The sequence below is a fragment of the Perna viridis genome, chromosome 8 (genome assembly GCF_037379345.1).
Source record: "Perna viridis isolate PV_CMFRI_1.1 ecotype Kerala chromosome 8, ASM3737934v1, whole genome shotgun sequence".
Classification (NCBI taxonomy): domain Eukaryota; kingdom Metazoa; phylum Mollusca; class Bivalvia; order Mytilida; family Mytilidae; genus Perna; species Perna viridis.
The window spans coordinates 36458829-36482539 of record NC_142452.1 but is presented as its reverse complement, the minus strand read 5'-3'; the positions used below and the strand labels follow the sequence as shown (position 1 = coordinate 36482539).

Below are 23711 nucleotides of genomic sequence, written 5' to 3'. Positions count from 1 at the left end.
TGAAAAATTCCATAAAATAATATTTCTATTTAGAAAGCAATAATGGGGAACAAATCCATGAAGAGGAAATTCAGCTTCATGGCAATCATTGGTCCATCGGAAATAATATATTCTTCAGGTATGCACCAGTCAAGTGCTGATTAGTGGACATCAACACTAATTAAAGTGATCTAATTTCTTATTCAGAAGCAGTTCTAGATTACAAAGTTTGACAATCCCTGGTTGCACTGTTAAGATAAACATCTAGATTGTGTATGATATTGGCTCTTTAATTAATTAAAGTGGGCGGTAATTATATAGTTTAATAACAAATACAAATCTAAAATCCGAAAACATCAATAAAAATATTGGAAGTATTGACCGAGAAAAGCACCGTTTTTGGAAAATTTTATAATGAACCATTAATTACGACTTGTTGTCGGCAAAACAATTGCAAAACGGAAGTATACCTGTGATATACGGCGCACGACTGCAAGCAAAGGTAATGACTTAGAAATGGCACATTCATCAGGGGAAAGTTCGGATATTTCGTGAGCTTCAGGCAAAATGGATACATTGACAGCCATCCCTGAACTGAAATAAACAAACATTTGTAAAAACAAAATCTTTTGTTTTAACTCCAGTTAAGTGATTATTAATAAACTGACCCGATTTCAACTGATCGTAAAGAGTAACAATATTCCAAATGATAGACTGATAAAAGGGGAATACTAAAGATAAATGGTAATGTAGAGATAAAATCAGGAAAGTTGAAAACAAAAAACACAATGGACCATTTCTGTTGAAAATGGTGGGTAAAACCAAATTTTATAGTGCGCTTAACCCAGTCAATTGTGTTCGGTATATATTACAATATAAACAGGCAGAATGATATATAAAGAATCGCAATAAAGACCTACCCGCAACTAAGCGAAAGATTAGTAACAGCATGACGTCGAAGAGCGCCATCCAGATACCATGCGATACCTCTGTCATTTACAAGCCTAGGGTTTGTCGAGGCACCATCAAGGACAAAGTCTTTTACATGTGGTACTTCCGTTGTTATGGTTACACCATCGGAACAAACAACGTTTGAGTTTTCCTTTGCTCTGTTAACAGCTACCACAGATATGATGTATGTACCCTTAACAGGAGCGTGATAAGAAACAAAGGTGTTGTATGTCTCTGTTGTCTGAAAGGATAAACACGTAATTTAAAATCTGAATATGTTCACATGTTTGTTTCATTTGAACATACTTGAACTTGATGAGAATGATATTTGAATCGTTCCAAATTACACTGTTAACTTTCGAAGTCTGGATGAGAAAAGTGCTGTTGTTATGTCCATTTTTCCTGCGCTTTTACCCATATCCTGTATCCCATCAAGCAATCCCCACTAGTATGAACACATTAAATCTGACGAAAAATCGTATCTATCTATACGAAAGACTGAAAACTGTTAGAACGGATCATTTTTTAACATAAACATGAATCAGTTAATTGGTTTAATCTTATAATAAATATGTTGTATTCATTATTTTTTCTACATTCAATGTGGATAGAGCTAGTTCGCTGAAAAAACCTATATACGTTATTCTAAATACATTCGTACCTCATTACTGATTCTAAACTCGTTGTTAGTAAAACAGTGGTCGCTAAAAATATACTCATAGAACTCAACGCCGCTTTCCCTGTCGAAGAAACTTTCCCAATGGGCATTCAAGTTCAAATCCTGTTGGTAATCAACCTCAGGATTCCCTCTTATTCCGTCATGAACTGTGCCTTCATGAGGTGGTGATACGTCAATGGTAATCTGTGAATAACAATATTTGCATTTTTTTACAATTCTCATGACCATTTCGAAACAACGATTAACATACATTTAAAGCATTGGATTCAAAGTATGATGTGATGAGGTATTTACAATACAAGGCAAGATTTATTGTTATCAGCCGCCTGATATCTTGATTTCGGTCCCGAGAGACAACCGATGAGTGATAACAAGGACAGTACGAAAAAGGTAATGTATTAATCGGGTTATCACATATTTTTATATCGATAATGAATTTATTTACAAAATGTCTCTTTTAAAACTAAAAACAATCGTAAAACAATTAGTAGTGTAATGTCTTTTTTCTTGATTCTATACTTTTTTTGTTACACTGACTTTTGTGTTTATAGCAACATGGTACTCTATTATGAGAGCAGATGATTATATATCAGAAAGTTTTTTTTCATTACTCTTATTGCGTCGTGCGTTTACTGATCCGCGATTTCAACTAACAACTAAATATCAAATCGACTGTGACGGGAGCAATAAACATTATAACGTTTTGAACGTCGGTAAGGTTCACGATAAGGCAGATACTGCATTATTGCCCTGGAGACAGATAATATACATAAAACAATGTCTTTACATTGAAAATCCATGTTATGTCAATGGAATGTATGATAACTGCTTTTATCTTATCTTGTACATGCATTTTTGTATATTTCAAATCAAAAGAGAAAAAAAATACCTATTCATTGTTTCAAACCTTAGTGATTCCTAATCATAGAGAAACTTGCTTACTTGAACTTTATTAGGATTGTGGTAAACTTTCGTGTTATACAGGTGATTTGTGCAACAATTGTTATAATCGAAATAATAAAGAAAAGTATCTGTTTATGATGATATTAATTTCCGTTCTCAGTGTATCGTTCAAATGTTAAATGAAGATATCTAAATTACCAACCGTCGCAAAATAGTATACTACAATTGGTAAGAAACGTAGATATGCCGAATGCATGAAAGTATTTCTGATTACGAGTGAAATCCTAAATCGTTCTTGACTCAAATGGTTTTATACCTTATTATTATAATTTTTGTAGAAAATATTATCAACATTTTGAAACAATACAGTTTGAGTATGAACTATCGGAGATACATTCACATGTGATTTATTGCAATGTACTGCCCGGTGCGCAATGCGATAATTCCTCGTTATTGCACACAATAATGAACACATTTATACCTTTTTAGACAAAACCGTCTTTAACTTGGCTTTGTTTACGACAGTAACCTCAATGTAGTAGTCAGAATCATGCACTCCTTTGTCTTTACCAACAATCAATCCCGAGTGATTGTTTATCTTTGGAATCACAACAAAATGTTGGTGAAAACATCCATGGAAAGAAGTACAGTAGCAATCTGGTCCTCTGGGTGCATTTTCATATTTCCTTTGACATTCACTGATGTTCTTAAAAATTAAAACAAGCAGATACATTCGCCAACTATGCAGATGAAGTATTATCCTACTTGCGTGTATAAGTCTATAATTTATTTGCCGTGAACATTTTTGTATTGTTAATACCTATGTGGGCGTAATATAGGATAGTGTGCACCTGGTCCATGCTCCGGGTTTTCAGTGGATTCCAGGTTGCATAGTTGCTTCTGTTTCTTTGTACGTGTAAGTTTGGTTATTAGCTGTTTTTGCAGTCTAGTATTTATCCTTGGAGTATGTTTGGTTACTCTTATTCGAAATCTACTCGGACTTACCATTGCATTCCCTTGAGAATGTAAAGTGTCATGACCATGTAAAATGTCTGTCTTTGTGAAATTGTCAAATAATCTCCATTGTACACTGTCTAGGCCACTGTGGTAGTCAACGGCATTCCATTCAATCCTTACAAAATAGATTAAAGTTATAGAAAGAAAATGACCCCTCCCAACTCTTAAGAGTGTTGTTTAAAAGCATAAGGTGGTATGAAAGTGAAAAAAATAGACCCCCTAAACATGTTATTGTTATCTAATCCCTGTCAAGTGATTAAAACAATCACGTAACTATTACAAATCGGACGATTTTTAGAAGTTATTTTATCTTTAAATATGACCAATTGCTTATCGTATTTAAAGTCTTAATCTCATAATCATTTATTACAAATTTTGTTTTGAATTATATGATTGGCTATGTTTTTAATGTCAATGACTTGACAGCCGAATGTTACCAAAATTGGCTTGTGTTGCGTATAATATTGTTTGCAATTTATATCATTTTGTCTAACATATCATGTTTATAGATACTTACGTCATTTTTGAAAAATCGTCTACACTGTGAACGGACACATTGACTCTATTACCTCTTGACAACCAAAGATTTTCAATGACTGGTGGCGTCGAATCCTTATAAACTGATATGCTATCATCAACATAGACATTAAGTATGTCGAATGCCCTGACGGTTATATCTAGGCGATCACCATCATTCCATGTAACAGGCAGTGTTGTAGATTCGTCAAGTACATTTTCAGTTTGTTTAAATGTCTGCAGTTGGGATATGGATGGTGACAGAACAACAAAACTTGTTTCGAATCTGACAATTCCTGCAGATAAAAGCCTTAAAAAAGTGTATTCAACGTTCGAGAAAAAATATATACAGTTTACGAGGAAGGATAAATTTCTAAGCAATTCAGATAAGGAATAGAGCATATTTATATAAAAACAATAACATTGATTCAATTTTTCCAAGTGGGATATATGTATCGTAATTTCATTCAAAAGGGAAACATAATTTCATTTTATAGCGTGTTTATCGTTTTAATCGCCATTGTTGTTCATGAATATATTTCTACAATCAAATTTTGATTTTGATTAGTTACATGTTCAATAAACAAAGATGACATGTAACCAGATGTGAAGTTAACCAATAACTGTACTTTGTACATGAACATACATGTATATATACTACTGTTATAACCATTATAGAAGCGGGACGTTTGGTTGGCAATGAAACCAATCATTTCATCTTGACATACCTGTACCGAGTCGATAACTCAGAAGTTCATTTCATTTTTCCGCTATGTCGCTGATTTTGCCATATCGTGAACTATTCATTATCTTCTCTTCCTGATTTTTATTACGAAACGAATAACTTCATTGACTTCAACAAATATGTAACAGAAAAAAAAAGATACCTTTGCGATGCGGAACAGCCTCTGTAGTTCTTATACCATAACGATCGTCATATTCTATGTCTAAATTAGGTCTTGGTTTGATGGTTTCGAGCCAATTCTTTGCATAATGCCGGTCATTCTTAAATTTCCCATTCCAGGTTACTAGTAAATCAGGATCGTTCACAACTACCCATGTGAACTTTGTTGTCGATGAAGTTTGTTTCACTCGGATGTGCTTAATGGGGTTCGTTTCAACTTTGGATACATCGTCATATAAAAATACTGTCCTTGATGCTCTATCATTACCCGCCTTGTCAACAGCATAAAATACTAAGGAGTACATGCCCGGCGAAGTGACGTTGAATGTAGTCTAAAATCAACACAAACATGAGTGTTTAAGATATAACAAATACTGGCACTTAGTTAAATACAGGAAATAGCAATATTATCTCGTTTTTTTGTGTGTGCAAATCTTGTCATATATCTCCTTGCATGATTTTGTTTATAATGCAAAATATTTTAAGCAAGTGATCATAAACATTAGGAATAAAAACAAGATTTTTATTGAGTCAGTTGTTAAATAATTAGCGTTCTGACGTTGAAAAGTAAAAATATCTTAGTTTTTTTTTCCAAAGAGTAATCAAGGGAACCAAGATTATAGCGGTAATCAAAATAATGTAACTCAGGGACACAGACCACACATGGAAAACAGACATACACAACAAAGACCATAAAATAACTAAAATCATACATACAAAGTAACAAAAACAAATGAGCAACTCGGACCCCAAGTTTGCCCTTTTCTGATGTAACCTCAACTAAAAGTTTCATTTTGTTTGAACAAATTCGAACAAATAATTCAAATACTGTCAGATTTCGGACGTTTGGAACATTTAATGAAAATTAAAAGGGAGTGTTGGATGTACACAGTTAGTCACATACTCTTCCATCTGCTGGCGACGTTATATTCCCATCTTTTACTTTTTTATCTTCTGATAACTCGGACCCTCTGCTTGAAAGTTCATAGAGCTCGTACAGATAGAGTTCAACCCCGGCTAAATCATCAGCCCAACCTCTCCATTCAAGCTGTATAGCTGACTGAAATAGAAACCAATTACATGTTTCTGTAATATATCTGAATTACTATAGTTTGATGTCGTCTGACGACGTAGCATACGATTTTGAATGCTTTATGCAATTGAACCTGTCTAAACTTCTTTCCAGGGGAAAGCAAATTCTTGATCTCATAAGTCAGGTGCTCTTTTCATACAGGTTAAATTAACATGGAGTGCACTTCATAGGAACATTGATATCATCTTTAATACAAGTTATTGTTCAATACAGTTAGTTTTAAAGACAGAATTGACTGTAAGTGGATGAGTATAGGAAATCACACATTAACAAGTGGTATGTATATGTATAATCAGTAAATGGATAAAATTAAAAACAATAAAACAACAACAAAAACAACAACAAAAAAACAACAACAAAAATCAACAACAAAAAACACAAAACAAAACAAAAACAACAACAGAAAACACACAAAACAAAACAAAAAACAAAAACAAAAACAAAAACAAGACAAAACAAAGGTTATGATATAGAAAATAGAATAGAGAACGCCACATTATCAAAATACATTCACTATTCTGACTTACATCATTTGTAACACCTGGTGCGCTAACTGGAGGGACGGTGCAGTTAACACCATCACTTTCTACAAATGTATGATACGGGTCTTCTAAATCCCAATGAAATGTGAACTCTGTAGATACTGTTCTGCCTTTTAATGTGACCGGGATAGTGGGTGTAGTAACACTAGCCTCGGGATGTAAATCTCGATCTATATATTTTAGCCATCCTCCGTTTGTAATTGAATATGAAAATATGACTCTAGAATGAATTGAACAATACAAACTGTTTTGAAAGCTATTTTTAAATGCATATACAAATATTTACATGTAGCAGCATAGATCAAGAAAAGTGGTTGTTTCCTAATTTTCAATGCAAAAAAAAAATCATATATGATTATCCAAGCAATTTGTCTAAACTGCCTTTGTAAACGAACAAAGTGATTGTCATACTCATTACAAAAATAAAAAAAAATATACATTGTCGTACATGTTCATATGGTTTTGTGTTAACTTTTTACAGAAAAGCTGCCCCAAACAAACCCCTGTTGGGCACTAGTAATAATCGCTAAAAAGACTATGCAAATGTAAATCGTAGAAATTTTATATGAAAGCTAAACACAAACATAACGAATGATTACAAATAAATCTTCAAACATCTGCATCGTTTGTTGTTCTATTCATCGCACAATACTATGATATACTACTGTATTGCTTAATTGCAGGATATCTAAAAAGTTTCCATATTCTTAAAACGAAAAAGCACCATTCAAAACGTCTAGATATACTTACTTATCATCATGAGAAAAATGCGACAATGTACCCCATTCTGGATTGTTTTCCAGTGACACTTCATTCCCACAATCAAAACGATCCGTTGTAGGTCTTGGTGGGACACAATATATAACTATTGGTGTCAACGTGAAATTAACATCAGATTCTTAATGAGAAGAAAAAGGGATAATTAAAGTATGAAACTGATTTATAATAAGAGGGAATACAAGAATAAAAACACAACTCCAACTTGTAAAAAATAACACATGGTTTCGTATGTCGGACTTTCTCTTTTTGCATTGCTTTTGCTTTATTTTGTTTTTGGTTTTGTTTTTTTTTATTTTTGTTTTGTTTTATTTAGTTCAATTTTATAGTCTATGCTGCGTTTATCAATAAATGGTTAGTCGTTGATTAATTAGTTTAATACACAATTTTGTGTTTTACAAACAAAACCTGTAAAGAGAACACGCTAAAATTTTATATTTAAGAGCGATGCTATAATTTTAAACTAAAACTTTTAAAATGGAGCACATAGAAACGAATTGATCGTAGACTTTTGAAATTAATTCTTAAACTATTTGAATTCGTTTTATTACCCCTGATAAATGACAGTCGTACTTCTCCCCGTATAATACCATACTCGAATTCCGTAATGAAATTATTTTGTCCTGATTTATCCGGTTTGGTGAAATTATCTGTTGATTTAAAAACAGACGTTGAGTGCAGCTCAGCAGATTTGATGATCTTTTTATTAGTCCATTTAATCTCACTTTTAAGAGGCTCATTTGGATCTGCTGGAGTCTCAACCGGATCACTTGGACCTTTCAATTTCGCAAGAGCAAACGAGACTGTTGCGTCTTTAACAACTGAAATACAAGAAATAACACTTCAATCATTTAATAGTTATTTTAAAAAGGAAAATTGAATAAGGATAATAATTCTGAAATTTTATAATCAAACTTTTCTATATAAATACTTTAATTCATAGGTGTAGATTGTTGAATATTTAACAGAAAGTCTTCCTCACCAGATTCGATCACAACAAGGACGGTATCGCAGAAATCAGGAACCTTTATTATCCTCCCATATTTAGTATGTAGGTTTCGAGTCGTTTGTTATGACCTTTGTATGTGCTTCTTAATTAGTTGGTGTTGTGCTAGTTTTTCTATTTAAATGTTCTTGTTTTTTGATTTTCGATATTGATTTGTTTACGATTTCCACTATGTATACTGGGGTAGGTGGACGTATTGGTCAGTGGACATTTTGGCCTAGGACATTTCGGCTTAAGATGTTTCGGCCTACGACAATTCGACTAACAGACGTTTCGCCTGAAAATATATAAATTGTGGTCATTTTCTCTGCTTTGCAGAAACAGATTATTCTGTTTTTTTTTTATTAATTAAAATATCAAACAGGGTATCCTCGGTATTGCGTCATGTAATGTTCGCACAGGAATCATTGTCTTTTTCTTGCTAATTGATTAATTTAGATTTGACTGAATAAACAGAAAAAACTCTCAGGACCTATTAGACAGTTTCTACTATAGAAATTAAAAACTGAGTATATTTAGTTACCAGCAGTAAATATAGGAAAACCCTGTTTTTAATATTTTATTATTTTAAAGTTTAGACGTCTCTCTAAAGTTTGTATTTGTGTGGTTAATTCAAGTTTCATATTTCAAGTATGAAGGGTTGAAGACAAAAAAATTTATGTTCACTAATTAAACATTATATTTGAAACTTACTTTTGTCACATTGATGCCCACCAAATCCATCAATACATTTACAAGAGTCAGCTTTTTCGTGGTCTGGACATTTTCCTGGGTAACATCGAGTACTATCCTTTCGCCAGGAACACGCCTCTACGTAAATATAATAACGCGCATTATCTTTTTTTCTGTAATCAAACAAACAAAATTCCAAAGGTCGCAAAAATATTTCACCTTAAAGCAAAACAGATACGCTTAGTGAGCCTAAATCGCTCACTATGAGAGATTAAAACTTTGGCGGCCTGGACAATGATTTAATTAATAAAGAAAATATGGCATTTGATGGTGACTTTGCCTTTTCACATTCCATATATTTTCCACACCAATGAACGTTTCCTTTCACTTATAATTTATATTTAATTTATAATTATTTGTACTCCCCACGTCAAATTAAGTCTGCAGTTGATTAAGTATTATGTTTATCGTTTTTATTCAGTTTTTAAGTTCACAATAACCAAAATTAGTTCTTGTACTTTATATGGCTGATTGAAAGGGCATTTATAATTCCGTCGTATTTCTGGTAATAGAATCACGACCGGTTTGGCAATAAAAAGTATGGTGATACTGTCATGATACGTTATCGGATTTGTACATTTCCAATTTTTAGGGATAGTTGTTAAAGATTCAATTGAGCAAGTCGTTCTTTATATTTAAAACATTAGTAAGTAAACTTGTAATATTCTTTTATATTCTATTTTTATGTGGATCGTTATGGTGTATCCATCAGCACCATGAAAACTGATTTATTCAACGGGTCATAGTTTTCCTTTCCACGTTTGTCTACCCCGGATTTGACTTTTTATGAGCAACTCGGCGGGTGTTTCTAGAAAAGCAGAGGACGCTTACCCTACCGGTGCACCTGGTCCATGCTCCCAGTTTTTAGTGGAGTCCGAGTTGCTCATTTACTTTTGTTACTTTGTATGTATGATTGTAGTTACTTTATTTTGTTTGTGTGTTTTCCATATCTGGTCTTACATTTTTTATTACCGTTATAACCTTGGTTCCCTTGATTACTCTTAAGTCAATTTAAAATGGTCCGGACATTTTGTAATGCCGAGTAATCAAGAGAACCAAGGTTATAGCGGTAATAAAAAAAGTAAGACCAGATATGGAAAACAGACAAACACAATAAAGAACCTAAAGTAACTAAAATCATACATACAAAGTACCAAAAGCAAATGAGCAATTCGGACTCCACTAAAAACTCGGAGCATGGACCAGGTGAGCGCCCTCTGCTAAGAACTACATATCGGTTTAGGGACAATTACATCAAGTCGACATACAACTTAAATAAAATTATTCTTTCATAAACCTTAACAAAAGGATTATTGCGGCAAGAAAAAGGTTATTCCCTGTCTTGTATGGTGTCAAAAACATTGACTCAAAACACGATGAAATGCCAACAAAAGATAACAAAATACAAATAACAACACATACTATAAAATGTCATTCTTCCCTTTTATTGGGAAGTATTTATATAAGAATCTCTAACTGTGAATGAATTAACTCCTTTGGAAAACCTTGAAAAAAGCAAATCATGGTGTTAACAATTTTCTGATTGCATATCTTGAGCTACGGTTAACATACTTGCACATTCCCCAAAGTTTCCATTTATCCCTCTGATATAGGCACTCCAAGTTTTCCTATTGTACACAATTTCTCCATCACAATATTCACATCTGCAGTCTCTTAAAGAAGTACATCGGCGATGCAGGCAATTGGCAATTTTTGGACATACTGAAATACAATGTACGTATTTGTACTATCCCTGGTGTTTAAAGATATCATTTGTAAACTAAGCATAACACAAATTGAATAAATACGTATTTGTACTATTTTATTTGATTTTGACTTCAGAAGCAACGGACCATTAAACTGCTATATGATTTTAATTACAATTTTGAAAATTAAATTCAGATTCTGGCATGTTACTTACATAGCATGGACACAAAGATATAAAAATATGATCATCAGTATGAAGATTAGCCGTTACAATTGCTAATCACTTTAATATAATCAAATATCGACAAAAATATCGAAGCACCAGCAGTGGGATATGATTCGAATTCGTAAAAAAAACATGCCATAATTATAGCACATACAACATAGTCGATCCGCATACACATTATGGCGAACTGAACAAAAAATGAATACACATAAAAACTGAAGAAAACAAGACGAAACACAAAGCATAGGCATTCAAGAGCCTGAATCGCCTATCTGGTTAATTGTTTGCCTTTCAAGGGCAACAACAAGGAGTTGTCCGACAATTTTGACTCAAATATGTTTGGTGCGACTTATCATAAGGATCATTTCAGCAACTGAAAGTTTCATTCTATCGTTCATAGATTTCAAGATATGGCTGAAAACAATTAAAAAAACAAACAAAAAAAAAAAAAAAAAAAATCAATTTTTACCATAGGAGCTAAGGGCAATAACTCTTACACGGAGTTGTCAGACAAACCTGATCCCATTGAAACGGGCAATAACTCAGATTGAGACGAAAATTTTATGGCAAATAGATCTCATTACGCAGAACACATTATTCCTTAAATCAAAATTTGGCTGAACCTTCGGAGATATATGCGAAAAACCACTGTCTGACCCTTTTGATCTATTTTTAAAAACAGCAGCCAAGTATTTCCACGGATCAAAAATCCCCACAACAGCTTTATGAAAAATACTTTAATGAACATTTATACCAAATGTTTCGTTACGGCGGTCATGTTTTTGAAGGCTCAAAAATCCTCACATCAGTTATATGCAGGATACCCCAAAGAACATTCATACCAAGTTTGGTTCCAATTGGTCAAGTAGTGTCAGAAGAGAAGATTTTTTTAAGAAATAAAATATCGTTGAAGTCGTATTCCACAGTAAAACTGTTTTAAAATGACTAAAATTGTTTTTGTTCGTTTTTCATCAAAATACTTATTTTTCTACTTTCGATTTATTGGGATTTTCCCTTGCTAATCACGTTATCATTTCCTGACATCTTTCAACTCCATTATAAAATGCTGTTGCCTGACTTGTTAATCGGATTCACATTTGTTAAAATTTGTCAAGATAATTTGTATTTATGTATTTGTCCTGAATTTTGCTGGCAAAAGAAATGAACCGTCAGGTTAGCCAAGAAAATCGCATTAGAAATATATTGTGCCATGAATTTTTTTAATCTGTCAAAGTCGGCGTAAGATTATTTTGTTCCACTATTCCCCATGATTTTTTGCCAGATACAGATAGATTTCTTATTTTATTCTAATTCTATTGATATATGAAACAACAAATTCGGTTGAGTGCAACGGGTCAGGCGAGATGAAAAACAGACATAGTACATGTTCAACTTTCGTTTCACTTTTGTTTACAAACGCTCAAATGATCTATGTTTTTATTCAAGATTTAGCGACATAGTGGGTAATACGATATCCGATGTTTCTTTCACTTATGTACTTTTTCATTACTGTGCACATTCGTACCTTATCCACTGTATGGCAATGCATGCTTTAAGTTTGTAATACAAGTGTGCATGGTGCTGCACATTTCGTTGATCTATGTATAGCTCTGTTCGGCGTTGTGAAGGAGATGCATTTTATAGCATTTACACGTCTGTGTTCATAATTTAATGCATGTTTTAAATGTAGTAAATGTATAAACTATTGTGAGCAAGTGGGTAATATTCACATAAAAATGAAACACTGAGTAAATAATTATACTTAAGGGGGGGCGGGGTGCCGTAACATGTTCAAGCTTGTAAACAACTCCATTTTTCCATATATGGAAAATCAGCCGCGCGTACTAAAATCGTAAGACATGTGAAATAAGCAAACGTCTAAAGAATATTTAAGCTGAAATGATGATTGAAACCCTTGATTTGTTAACTTTTTTCTTCCAATGTATCTAGGTGGCATTTCCAAAAAGTGTTTGTTTAATGGAAAATTGTAATCGCCTGCAGACGTTGACGAAAACATTGCTTATGACTTCGTAGTATTTTATGACTTTGTTATTTTATGTAGTAGAAAATACACTTGAAGTGCCTTAACTATCCTGCTGAGCAATAACTCCAACATGGCTTACAAAATTAAATGAAATTGGACTACAGATACACCTCATCATGCTGAAAATTTTTACCTTGATTACAAAATTTGGATAAACCTAACGGTGTTCGAGATATATGCGAAAAACGAAAGTCTTACCCGTATGTTTAGTAACGGCGGCCATGGTTTTCGTCGCATCAAATATCCCCACATCATTTCTATGCAGGATACACAAAGAAATATTCATACCAATTTGATTCTAATTGGTCAAGTACAGTCAGAGAAAAAAAAGTTTTGAAAAACAAAACATAAACGGTATTTCCCTGGTATTGAAATTACATGAAAGTATAACTCGAATTGACGCAGCTGAGCTTTAATGATTCTATTGAATGAGTATATTGAAATGGCATATGATGTATTTGAAATAAATATCAGATAGGAATGAAAAGCTAAACTAAGAGTGGTGTTACTTCGAAAGATAATTGAATACATGTATTTATCTTTTTATCTTATTATTAGAACAATGGTTAAGTTTAATATTAAATTTGAACGGCCTTAGAATTTAAATCTCTTATAGCATATGTGATCTTTCCATCCATAAAACACTGCATAGTTCTTAGATGGATAGTTATATTATTGCAGTGAACGAAAAGACAGGAAAGGTTTAAACACAGCAATAAGTCTTACTTCTGCAATACGGTCCATCAGAATAAAACCCATCATTACAACCAACGCAGACATTAGGTGAAACACATCGCCCTCCGCTGTTATTTTCCTCACGATGGCCATGTTTGTCCGGGCGGTAAATAATTCGATCGTACGAATAGGCTATGTTACAGGCACCGTTAAGGTTTATTCGACCTCCACAAATGGCTGAAATACATATAGATACATATTCAGATTAAACTACTATCTTTCCTAAGAAAAAAAAAGTTTCATATTATGGAAAAGAAGAAAAATGAAATAATATGAGAAAAATATCGATAGAATGATGTGTAGAAATGATCAAAGTTATCGTAGTCTGCTGTTGCAATATTTATATCTATATATATATATCATCCCTTCTATGCTTACGTCATCTTCCCTGTATCTATTTGTTTAGATGGAGCAGTGTAGCGAATAGGGTCATCACATTTTGCGACGTTTGTATAATAATGATTTGTTGTGATATGCAGCATTAATTTGATCTTTTATCCTACATAATAACACCCCTATACACCTCTATGAACTGTCTTGTACTACCATATATCGTGCAAGTTAGTTACAGCCTTAGATTAATCCTACGAGAAGGAATGAACCGGCGAGGGAAAGCTATATTTTTGTATAGCCTAGCTGACCGAGTGGACTTTGTGCAGGCGATGTTGCCCTAGATGTCATAGCGGTACGAGTTCGAGTCCCGTGGAGGGACGGACCAAAAATGTGCATCGCAAATTCGACAGTTCTAACATCGTTGGGAATTTTTCTGATCTTTCTATACGTCTATATATCTTCCCTGTATTAATCTGATCCGATGGATCAGTGTAGCGAGTCGTCACATTCTGAGACGTCGTATAATATTGATTTGTTGTGACATGCATCATTAATTTGATCCTCTATCCTACATATTAACATCTAAATGAACTGTCCCGTGCCATCATACATCGTGTACTCAGTTACAGCCCTAGATTAATCCTACAAGGAGTAATGACCCGGCCAGCGAAAGCTATATTTATGTATAGCTTAGCTGGCCGAGTGGTCTATGGCGCTGGCTTTAGTGCAGGCGATGTTGCCATAGATGTCACAGCGGTACGAGTTCGAGTCCCGCGGAGGGAACGACCAAAAATTTGTATCGCAAATTTTACAGTTCTAACATCGTTGGGAATTTTTCAGACCTTTCTATACGTTTATATATCTTCCCTGTATCAATTTGATCCGATGGAGCAGTGTAGCAAATAGAGTCGTCACATTCTGAGACGTTGTATATATATATATATATACTTTCTACGTTTCAGTTTTGACCCATTATTTTACTAGTACCATGGGAACATTCATACCAAGTATAGTATTGATTCTAATTGATCATGTACTGTCAGAGGAGAAGAGTTTCAAAAAATGAAAACGATAAAGAACGTCAAGCTCAAATGGCCTTCGTATAGTGGCAAAATGTTATGACGTTTGTTCCCATGGTACATGTACTAGTAAAATAAAATAAACGTGTATTATATGAGTTTTTTTTTATATTCTCCAATAGAAAATTGAGACTTATATATATAAATATATATATATTGTATGTAGCTATTCAAGAAACACAACCTTTTACCTGAAGAGTGATTTAATAAAACTGAAAGCGTTGACTGCTTAAAGGTATGTAGACCGGTTCTTTCATTCCTTTTATTATTACGATATACAATATAAAAGACTATGCGTAAAATGTAAAGTTTTTATCGCATTTGTTTGTTTTGGTTTTTATATGTCAATTATATGAGTTACTTTTGAAACGGTGTTATCAGGTCACTACGATCAAATAATTTAAAGTAACTAAGATTAAGTAGCTTCTTTGATACAAAAAAGCGATAACAGTTTTGTCAAGTAACTTCCTAGTTCTTAGTCTTCAATCACAGTATAGCCGTCATCGACATTGTACATATTACACTTAAGTAGTTTGTTTAACCCTTGAGACGCCTATAAAATTTAATTTTACAAAATGAACTATTTTTTACCAGATGACTTCTAAAACGACCGTATCGATATAGTTGGTTTGTCGGAGTTAAAGTAACAATCACCGTATCTTCTTTGGCTAGTTGATTACACAAATGAAACAAAAAATTTCAAAATTCAAAAGCTTTCGATGTCTTGTTTGATACTTTTTTTGCTGATGAATATCGGCAAAAATACTGGTAAATACTGAGAAATAATGGTACAATTCCAGTTGTTATAGAAAGTTCAAACAAAAGTCTAGTTCCATCTATTTAACATTGAATGTTTTTCTTTTAAATTCCTATGAAAAACAAATAAACATTTCTTCTTTTGGGTAAAACATTTGAAGCACATTTTACATTAAACCATTTTGATAATATCTTTTCCATCATACCAGTATTCTCTTTCTGAAATAATAAAAAAGATATCTCTACAGTACAAGAGAAGAGGGGATAATTGTCACAAATATGTACGAAACATATGCACTTTTATAGTTAAATCTCCTTTTGAATTGGTCAATTTTGATGTTTCCAATCTAAATTTTAGCTAATAGTAAGATGTTATAAAATTGATACATTGTTAGGATATTCTAAGGTACATACGATAAGGACATTCCCTTGATCTATAATTGTTTGAAGAATATCCGGGACAACAACTCAGTTTGTAAGCTCTGTTCCTGTTATAACTGAAACATTACAATAGTTTAATGCATTGGAGCTCATTCCACACATACTTCAATAGTACTAATAATACTTGGAATAATAATACAATGGAAAAAGAACACAAAAGCAATAAGCATAAACAAACAGACAAATAATAAAAAAAACAACAATTTTCTTTCAAAGAAATTGATAAAAACAAATAAGCAAAACCAGGCCACTTTAGAGAGATACAAAGGGACTTAAATGAAAAAAAAAATAATAAGTATCATAAAAATATCATTAAACGAAGAAAGGAATGGCAAAGCTTACGGCCCTTATGCTTTTTTCAGCACCGATTAGCAATGCAAAATGAAAAATAGAAACAGACATCACGGACGAAAGCAAACGAAATACTTAAAACTATCCACCCAGATAAGTAAGTTACTTCACAATTTATATAAATATTTGCAAAATTAAACGGCTCATGCCTATGTCGCGTTATGTGTGTAATAAAAAAAAGAAGCTAAAGGTAATCTCATTTAAATGCGTTTTACTCTGAGCAGCTGTTCCACCACCACCATGACGTTGTACGTTTCTCGCAGTGATGGTTGAATTTGCACTTTCCACCACGGTAATTATAACAATATTCTTTGCAGACGTGCAAACTGAAATAGAAATAAACCATTTTCAAGTGAATTCACAGTACGTTTTTGCTTTCCTCCCCTACTTATAAAATACAGAACGAGCTGGTTTGGAAATATTTTCTTATCCGTATTAAAACGAAAAATTTTTTTTTTTTTCAATTACAAATGCTATTGGAAACTTCAATAGTATCATGAGAAGGAGGAAAGTACATGGAAGTCAAAAGTGAACCATCCATTTAATTTGTGTTTGATCATAAAAACTTTTTAAGTTTGAAATATGTTGTTAAAATTAGTTGATAAAATAATAATATCAGAACCCTAGTTGTATACATATCCGTCCTATAAAAACTTACTGACGAGGAGACTGAGAGCATTTCGAAACAAATATATTTAGGGGTTAACAATTATTTCACTTGGTGTCGATCTACGTTTTGATTTCAAACACTATCTAATTAAATTTATGAAAACATATTTTTCGTTGATTACAACATTGTCTTAAGGTGAGAGCTCGAGGTGCGTAAATCGGTACCTTGAACGGAGAAGGGGTAAATAACGTTTCATTTTATAAAGATTATCTCCCTTACCCCCAAAAAGGTCACTTGACGTCAACAACGAAAAGTAACTGTGTATTGGTTAATTTCGTTCAACATTTCACCATTTTGTCTGAAGTGTTTTTTGATGTTCTGCTTATAAATGTTACACCAAACAAATTTGCAGAAAAAAAAAAAAGTTTTGGTACATCTAACCAGAGAAAACCAGAAATGTCATCATTCACACAGAATTGCAAGGAACCTTAATAACTAATTACAAACAAAATACAATATCGCAGTTTGTTCTATCTGTAATGGAACAAAGCTTTCTATTTGAATCATTTAATATAGTCAATTTGTATAATAAAAAAAAGATAACTTGCAATGCCAAAATTTAGTTCAATTAGTTAATGTTTACGTGTAATTAGAGTGCTCTCTTTCACGTTTGTAACACATAGAAAGGCACCAGTAAAAATATCTATATTTAGCTTTTTTATAAACGAACATGTGCTGGATACTGAAAGTATAAAATCCTAACGGATTTAAGTTTTAACATACATACATTTGCTAATGTCAATAATGTATGTAATTTCTTTCAAAAAAACAGTTGTCCAGTGCTACGTAAAAATAAACTCTTTATCAATTTGTCTTACACATGCTCATAGCAAAAAGTCACAAAGACCTGTATGAAACTATGTATTGGGTTTAATATATGGACCCAGTATAAGTCGTAAAATGTTAGAGATAAAATTAATCTCGTGCTTTGATTCTTTGATTTCGTTCAATGTATAAATCTTGACTCGTAAACAGTTTGTCGTCATTACTGGGATTTGTTTTAAAAAGATATTACATGATCACTGAAATCCTTGAAACACCCATTACGATACATTCGAATATCAGCTTATAGATTATGCATATGTTAACCGTGTGTGGTTTTGTTTTTGACAGTTGTTAAACTTTGAAAATCCAATTCATAATATTGACAAGAAATCTTAATTCTCGCCCGGAATTTGGGGAGATACAGTGGCAAGCATGTTGACACGCTTTTAATTTCATAACACGGTGTCAGTAGATTCATTTTATTGTAAATTCTTTCAAATCTTGACGATTTGATGCAATGATGTAATACATAATTGAAAACGTCTATACAATCAAGTAGTTTAATATAAAATGCTGGGACCAAAATTACAAGTTGGTTTGATCGTAGCCTGATTTATATAACAATATATTGATAACTTTAAGGTAATTTCAAATTGCCTGTACAAATTTCAGAATCTCAAATCACATTTACGATTTACTGACTTCTGCAGCAAAGACAAGGTATTGACAGTCGACTGACGTTATATATTTTTGACCTTTTTTCTGATCTTTGAAACATGTCTGACGGTATCTATAGGTACAGGTAATCCGGTTACCATTTTCATATCTCATATTTCATATATAAAGCCGTATCCCGTAAAGTACATCGGCTACCTATTAATTATTTCCCGATCTGTATTTGTATTTTATCCTATTCCATACAAATGTGAAGTTTAAGAAAAAAATGTCGGATTAGTTATTTACGTACCTAATACCGTAACATGTACCAAAACAATTGTAATGTAGCGACCGCTTTACTTTGACATTTCGAAATTATATCAAATCATAAGATAAGTAAAATTAAAGACAGAACGGGTTTAAAGACATTCGCGTTTACTTAAAACTCTCTTTTGAGAAAACGTATTAAGACCATACATGGTATCATATTGCATACAGTGATCAGAACACATTTGAACGGTAAACCAGTGACTGGAAGAAATCACGCATTATATCCAAGTAAAATGTGAATAGGAGTACATTGTTTTTCTTATATCTTACCCGCCACTGTTCAATCGATGTTTTCGTCCCCATGTATACTGACTGAATGTTTGAGATAGAAAAAATGCAAATACTACAAAAATCCATACAACTATGGCACGCATTCTGATATATCATATGGGCTTTTTACTTCCGCGATCCGGTTTTTAAATTGTTGGTGCAAGTGATAGTAGATAAAAACTATTGATTACATGAAGTTTAAAGGCCGCTCGTTAAACGCGTGACATACGTCCTATTTCAGTAAAATTTATAATCATGCCTTGGCCCCTTTTTATACAGCATCTTGAATTGTTTCTTTATACTTTTAAGTTTTAAGTATCTATATTGTTTTCGCTTTTCTGTTCTTTCAGTTCCATGATTATTTATAGTTTGATATATGGGTACAAGTTAAGATTCATGCACTTTAATAAGAAATTATACTATACACATAAGTTCTACTTACATGATTGGTACCATAGCACAAGAATAAACGGGCATGCAATAAATAACGTAAGAGTGGGTTCTACTTTGTATATAAGAATGAACGATAATAACGTGCATTGTTTTTTTTAGCAAATAGTGACTCACTGCAATAAAGTAGACTTCTCCGGGAAAAAAATAGTACTTATTTTACGGTCAGTTATAGAGTAATCAATGAATTCAAGATTCGAACGGGAATATGAAGGGTATATACCATGGATAAGAGTAGACAGGGAAATGGACATACACAACAAGAACATGAACACAAAACAAAAAAAGAAAAACACCTACAAAGACACAAAAGTAAACGAACAACCCGGACTCCACTGAAAAAAAATAGGAGCATGGACAATGTACAGCTCTTGAATGGTATAAACTTCCGACATATATCATTGACAACCCCCATGCCCCATTCCCCATTGAAAAAGTCCCATCCTCATTGAATCCCCACTGTATATTTATTATTGAATACTCATATTATCAAATTGAAATTTACATTTTCAAATTCTTCAACATTTAAACTTTTATTTTAACTAAATTCAATACATATGTTCGTATCAATTAATTGTTTAAAAATATTTTCCCCATTCTTTCTATTGAAAGTCCCCATACCCCACACAGCATCCCCATTCCCCATTCTCATTCCTCATCCCCCCTTGTACAATAGAATGAGAAGCTTACCCCATACACGAACGTTACCCCGTTATGCTAGACAACAGGTTGAATACTGCTTGTATGTGTTATAAATCACCCCTAAGTCTCTCTAACATCACATCATGTCGCTAGTAAACTATTACCATTCTTTTTATGCATGCCCATCTCTACCTGCTACATGTATTACTTAATATTTGAAATTTTATTCTAATTGTTTTCATGTCCTTTAAGGTGTCTTGATTGATTGATGAATCAGGTTTGTTTTGGTCAGCGATGAATCAGGTACATATCTCATTGTAAGATAAAATACACCAAATCAAAATCTAAAAATATTAATATAACTAAATTCTAGAACTATGTTACAATCTCATAATGTCAAACAGTATCAGCTGTTCCGAATTGTCGTTTCTATCCTGTTCCTGTCTATTGATTCTTTCTTTTGTTATAAACAATATCAATCATACTAAATATAATATAGTTAATCAGTTTAAATATATTTGTATATCATATATTTAGATAAAAATAAACCTTTTTATATATACATTATACGTGTTTGTTTAAACCCTGTATCGTTTATCATATATCGCATACCCTATATCACACCCTAGACCTTTATTGCACGCCTTTACGGTCCATACTTGAATTAAAGTTAAAACATATGATATATGTAATATGATATGTCAAAATATGTATCACATGAAGTATCAACTCTCGACTTATATCATTACACGGGCCGGTTGCACTTGGGTCTCGGGTTGATATCGCATATGATACAGATTTTTACATGTAATATTCAGTATATATCATATGCATCTAAACAATAACTTTTATGTACAACAATTAATTAAAATAATGAATCAGACTAATTGGAAAAAGAAAACTCCAAAGTTAATTCAAAGAATTCATGTATATGTTTATTGTGTTTTTAAAAGAAGTATATATATATTCTTCAACATAGATAGGTTCAGTGTATGAGAAGAACATACTCGTCGTAGACAAATATGTTCAAGCTCATTCTATATCATTTACAGGCCATATAAACATCTGCCGATGACAATTCATAAGTATACAGTAGAACTTCTCCATGTACAAGTATACCTTTATAAATGTATAACTGAATAATGTACTATTCACAAGGGAATGGGAATGCCGTACATTACTACCAAATTAATCTGTAAATCTTGGTTTTTTTTACTGCAGGGTCAGTCTTTGTAAGAATCAGGAAGTAGTAAAACAAATGATATGACGTATCTCACCTTTTTGAAAGAGAAATTACACCTTTCCGTAGCATCAGAACAAGGGGTTAAAAGACAAAATTTTCCACATCATTGTGGTAACATAATTTCGATTTCACTGAAATGCCATGCAAGAGTAATCAAGGGAACAAAGGTTATAGCGGTAATTAAAATAATATATTCCAGGGACAAAGACCAGACATGGAAAACAGACAAACACAACAAAGAACATAGAGTAACTAAAATCATACATACAAGGTCACAAAAGCAAATGCGCAACTCGGACTCCACTAAAAACTGGGAGCATGGACCTGGTGCAATGGTACAATTTAGCAGCATGTTGTGAGTTAAGAGCTATATCAAAAACTTATATAACTGAATTTAACAGTAGCAAAACGTTTTCCGTGATGCCAAAATCAAACACTGATATTTCGAATACATGTAAAGAAGATTTTCTTCAGTACAAGTATATTTAAATATCGGTTTGTGGATTTGCATGCATGGTTTGTCGTTCTATTTGATTTATGCAACGAAAAATTGTAATAAATAACAGACATATCGGCTTATGCATGATCAGGTGGCTATCATACAAAAAAGAAAACAAAACAAAAAAAAACCAAAACAAAACAGACAAACCAAAAAAATAAATAAAAAATAAAAAATAAAAAAATGAGTAAAACTTATGATTGTTTGTTTGGTATGACAGAAAAGTTGAAATTTTGTTCATGATACTTATTGACGTAATGCCTTATCTGATTGCATTGACTAAGATTAACCTTTATAAAATAACTTTTATTTCTGATTATGAAGTGTTTGCACAGTTTTATCAACATTTTTATTTTAGAATAATACAAAAAGCTCGTTATCATTTACAATAAGGAAGAACTTACTGACTGATTCTATAATATCTTTACTTTAACTATGCAAACAACCGGCTAGAAAATGAATGGTTAGTCGTCATTTTGTCCAGTGCATGTAGACCATAGTTTTATTAGGTGTACATGAAATAATTGCACCCATTACATAATATACAGTTACGGCTAAGTATATTTCGTAATTGTAATCAAACTTTTTCAATGGGATTTGTCTTAGTAGTTTTTATCTATTAAAAACATTGAAGAAATAACGAGGATTTCATAAACTAATCCCAAATAGCATTTTAAGGTGTTTTTAATGGAATTGTGAAAAAACATACCAAACATATCAATGTATGAAATGGATAAAACTAGAAGAGTCGAAAAATCTGACAGAAATTTCAAAACATTATAAACAAACATCATACACAATTAATATTTATTTAATTACAATCGAATGAAAATTGACGATCGTTGAAGTTGCAATTTTTCTTATCGTTTGGTATTAGCTCTATAGTATACAAGTATATTCTTAAATTTGACAACGACATATAACATCTTAAGTACCGTAAACGTAATAAAAAAACAATTGATATGAAGACTGATTAAAGTTAAAATCAATCAAAATACTAAATATTTAGATGCATCGTAGGTTGCTGATTTTCATATTTGGATAGTTTTATATATTTAAATTTAAAATCCTACTTCAAATCACTTTAAAGAAACTGAGAAAGAGAGAGAGAGAGAGAAAAACAAAGTTGGACAATTTTCCACGTACGGGCTGGCTGAAATAATGTTTGTTTGAGAAACCATTGTTATATAATAAGTATTCATCGTTGTTGAAATAGGACGACCTTTTATTAAATATGTATATAAGATACACAAAAAGACACATAGCCATTTTATATAGAAGCGTTATCACTGAAATCAGCACATTTTAATGCATTTTAATGCGAACTTTATTTCTTACTTAAGTGTGCTGTTATATTGTTAGGTTTTCATCTTAAAATACAACCATTCAAACCCTTACACGAGCCTATACGGTT

General features: G+C 32.4%; 1 protein-coding gene across 2 annotated transcripts in view; it reads right to left on the bottom strand.

Annotated features, from left to right (window-relative positions):
- LOC148610364 (uncharacterized) overlaps positions 1-19599 on the bottom strand; it is a 48872-nt gene extending 29273 nt beyond the window's left edge. The window contains exons 1-17 of one of the 2 annotated variants that reach the window (XM_088542888.1): positions 19464-19599; positions 16987-17097; positions 16394-16476; positions 13803-13988; positions 10672-10821; positions 9061-9177; positions 7913-8182; positions 7335-7482; positions 6570-6804; positions 5854-6009; positions 4933-5281; positions 4047-4341; positions 3518-3644; positions 2994-3218; positions 1592-1792; positions 900-1171; positions 450-573 (exon numbers count right to left, since the gene is read on the bottom strand). In XM_088542888.1, coding sequence (XP_088399014.1) covers positions 450-573; positions 900-1171; positions 1592-1792; positions 2994-3218; positions 3518-3644; positions 4047-4341; positions 4933-5281; positions 5854-6009; positions 6570-6804; positions 7335-7482; positions 7913-8182; positions 9061-9177; positions 10672-10821; positions 13803-13988; positions 16394-16476; positions 16987-17097; positions 19464-19567 — 3153 coding nt within the window. In that variant the 5' untranslated portion in view covers positions 19568-19599. Of the gene's footprint in view, positions 1-449; positions 574-899; positions 1172-1591; positions 1793-2993; positions 3219-3517; positions 3645-4046; positions 4342-4932; positions 5282-5853; positions 6010-6569; positions 6805-7334; positions 7483-7912; positions 8183-9060; positions 9178-10671; positions 10822-13274; positions 13334-13802; positions 13989-16393; positions 16477-16986; positions 17098-19463 lie in introns of those variants that run through there. The other variant, XM_088542889.1, reaches the window with a different exon arrangement.
- Between the last annotated feature and the right edge of the window lie 4112 nt (positions 19600-23711).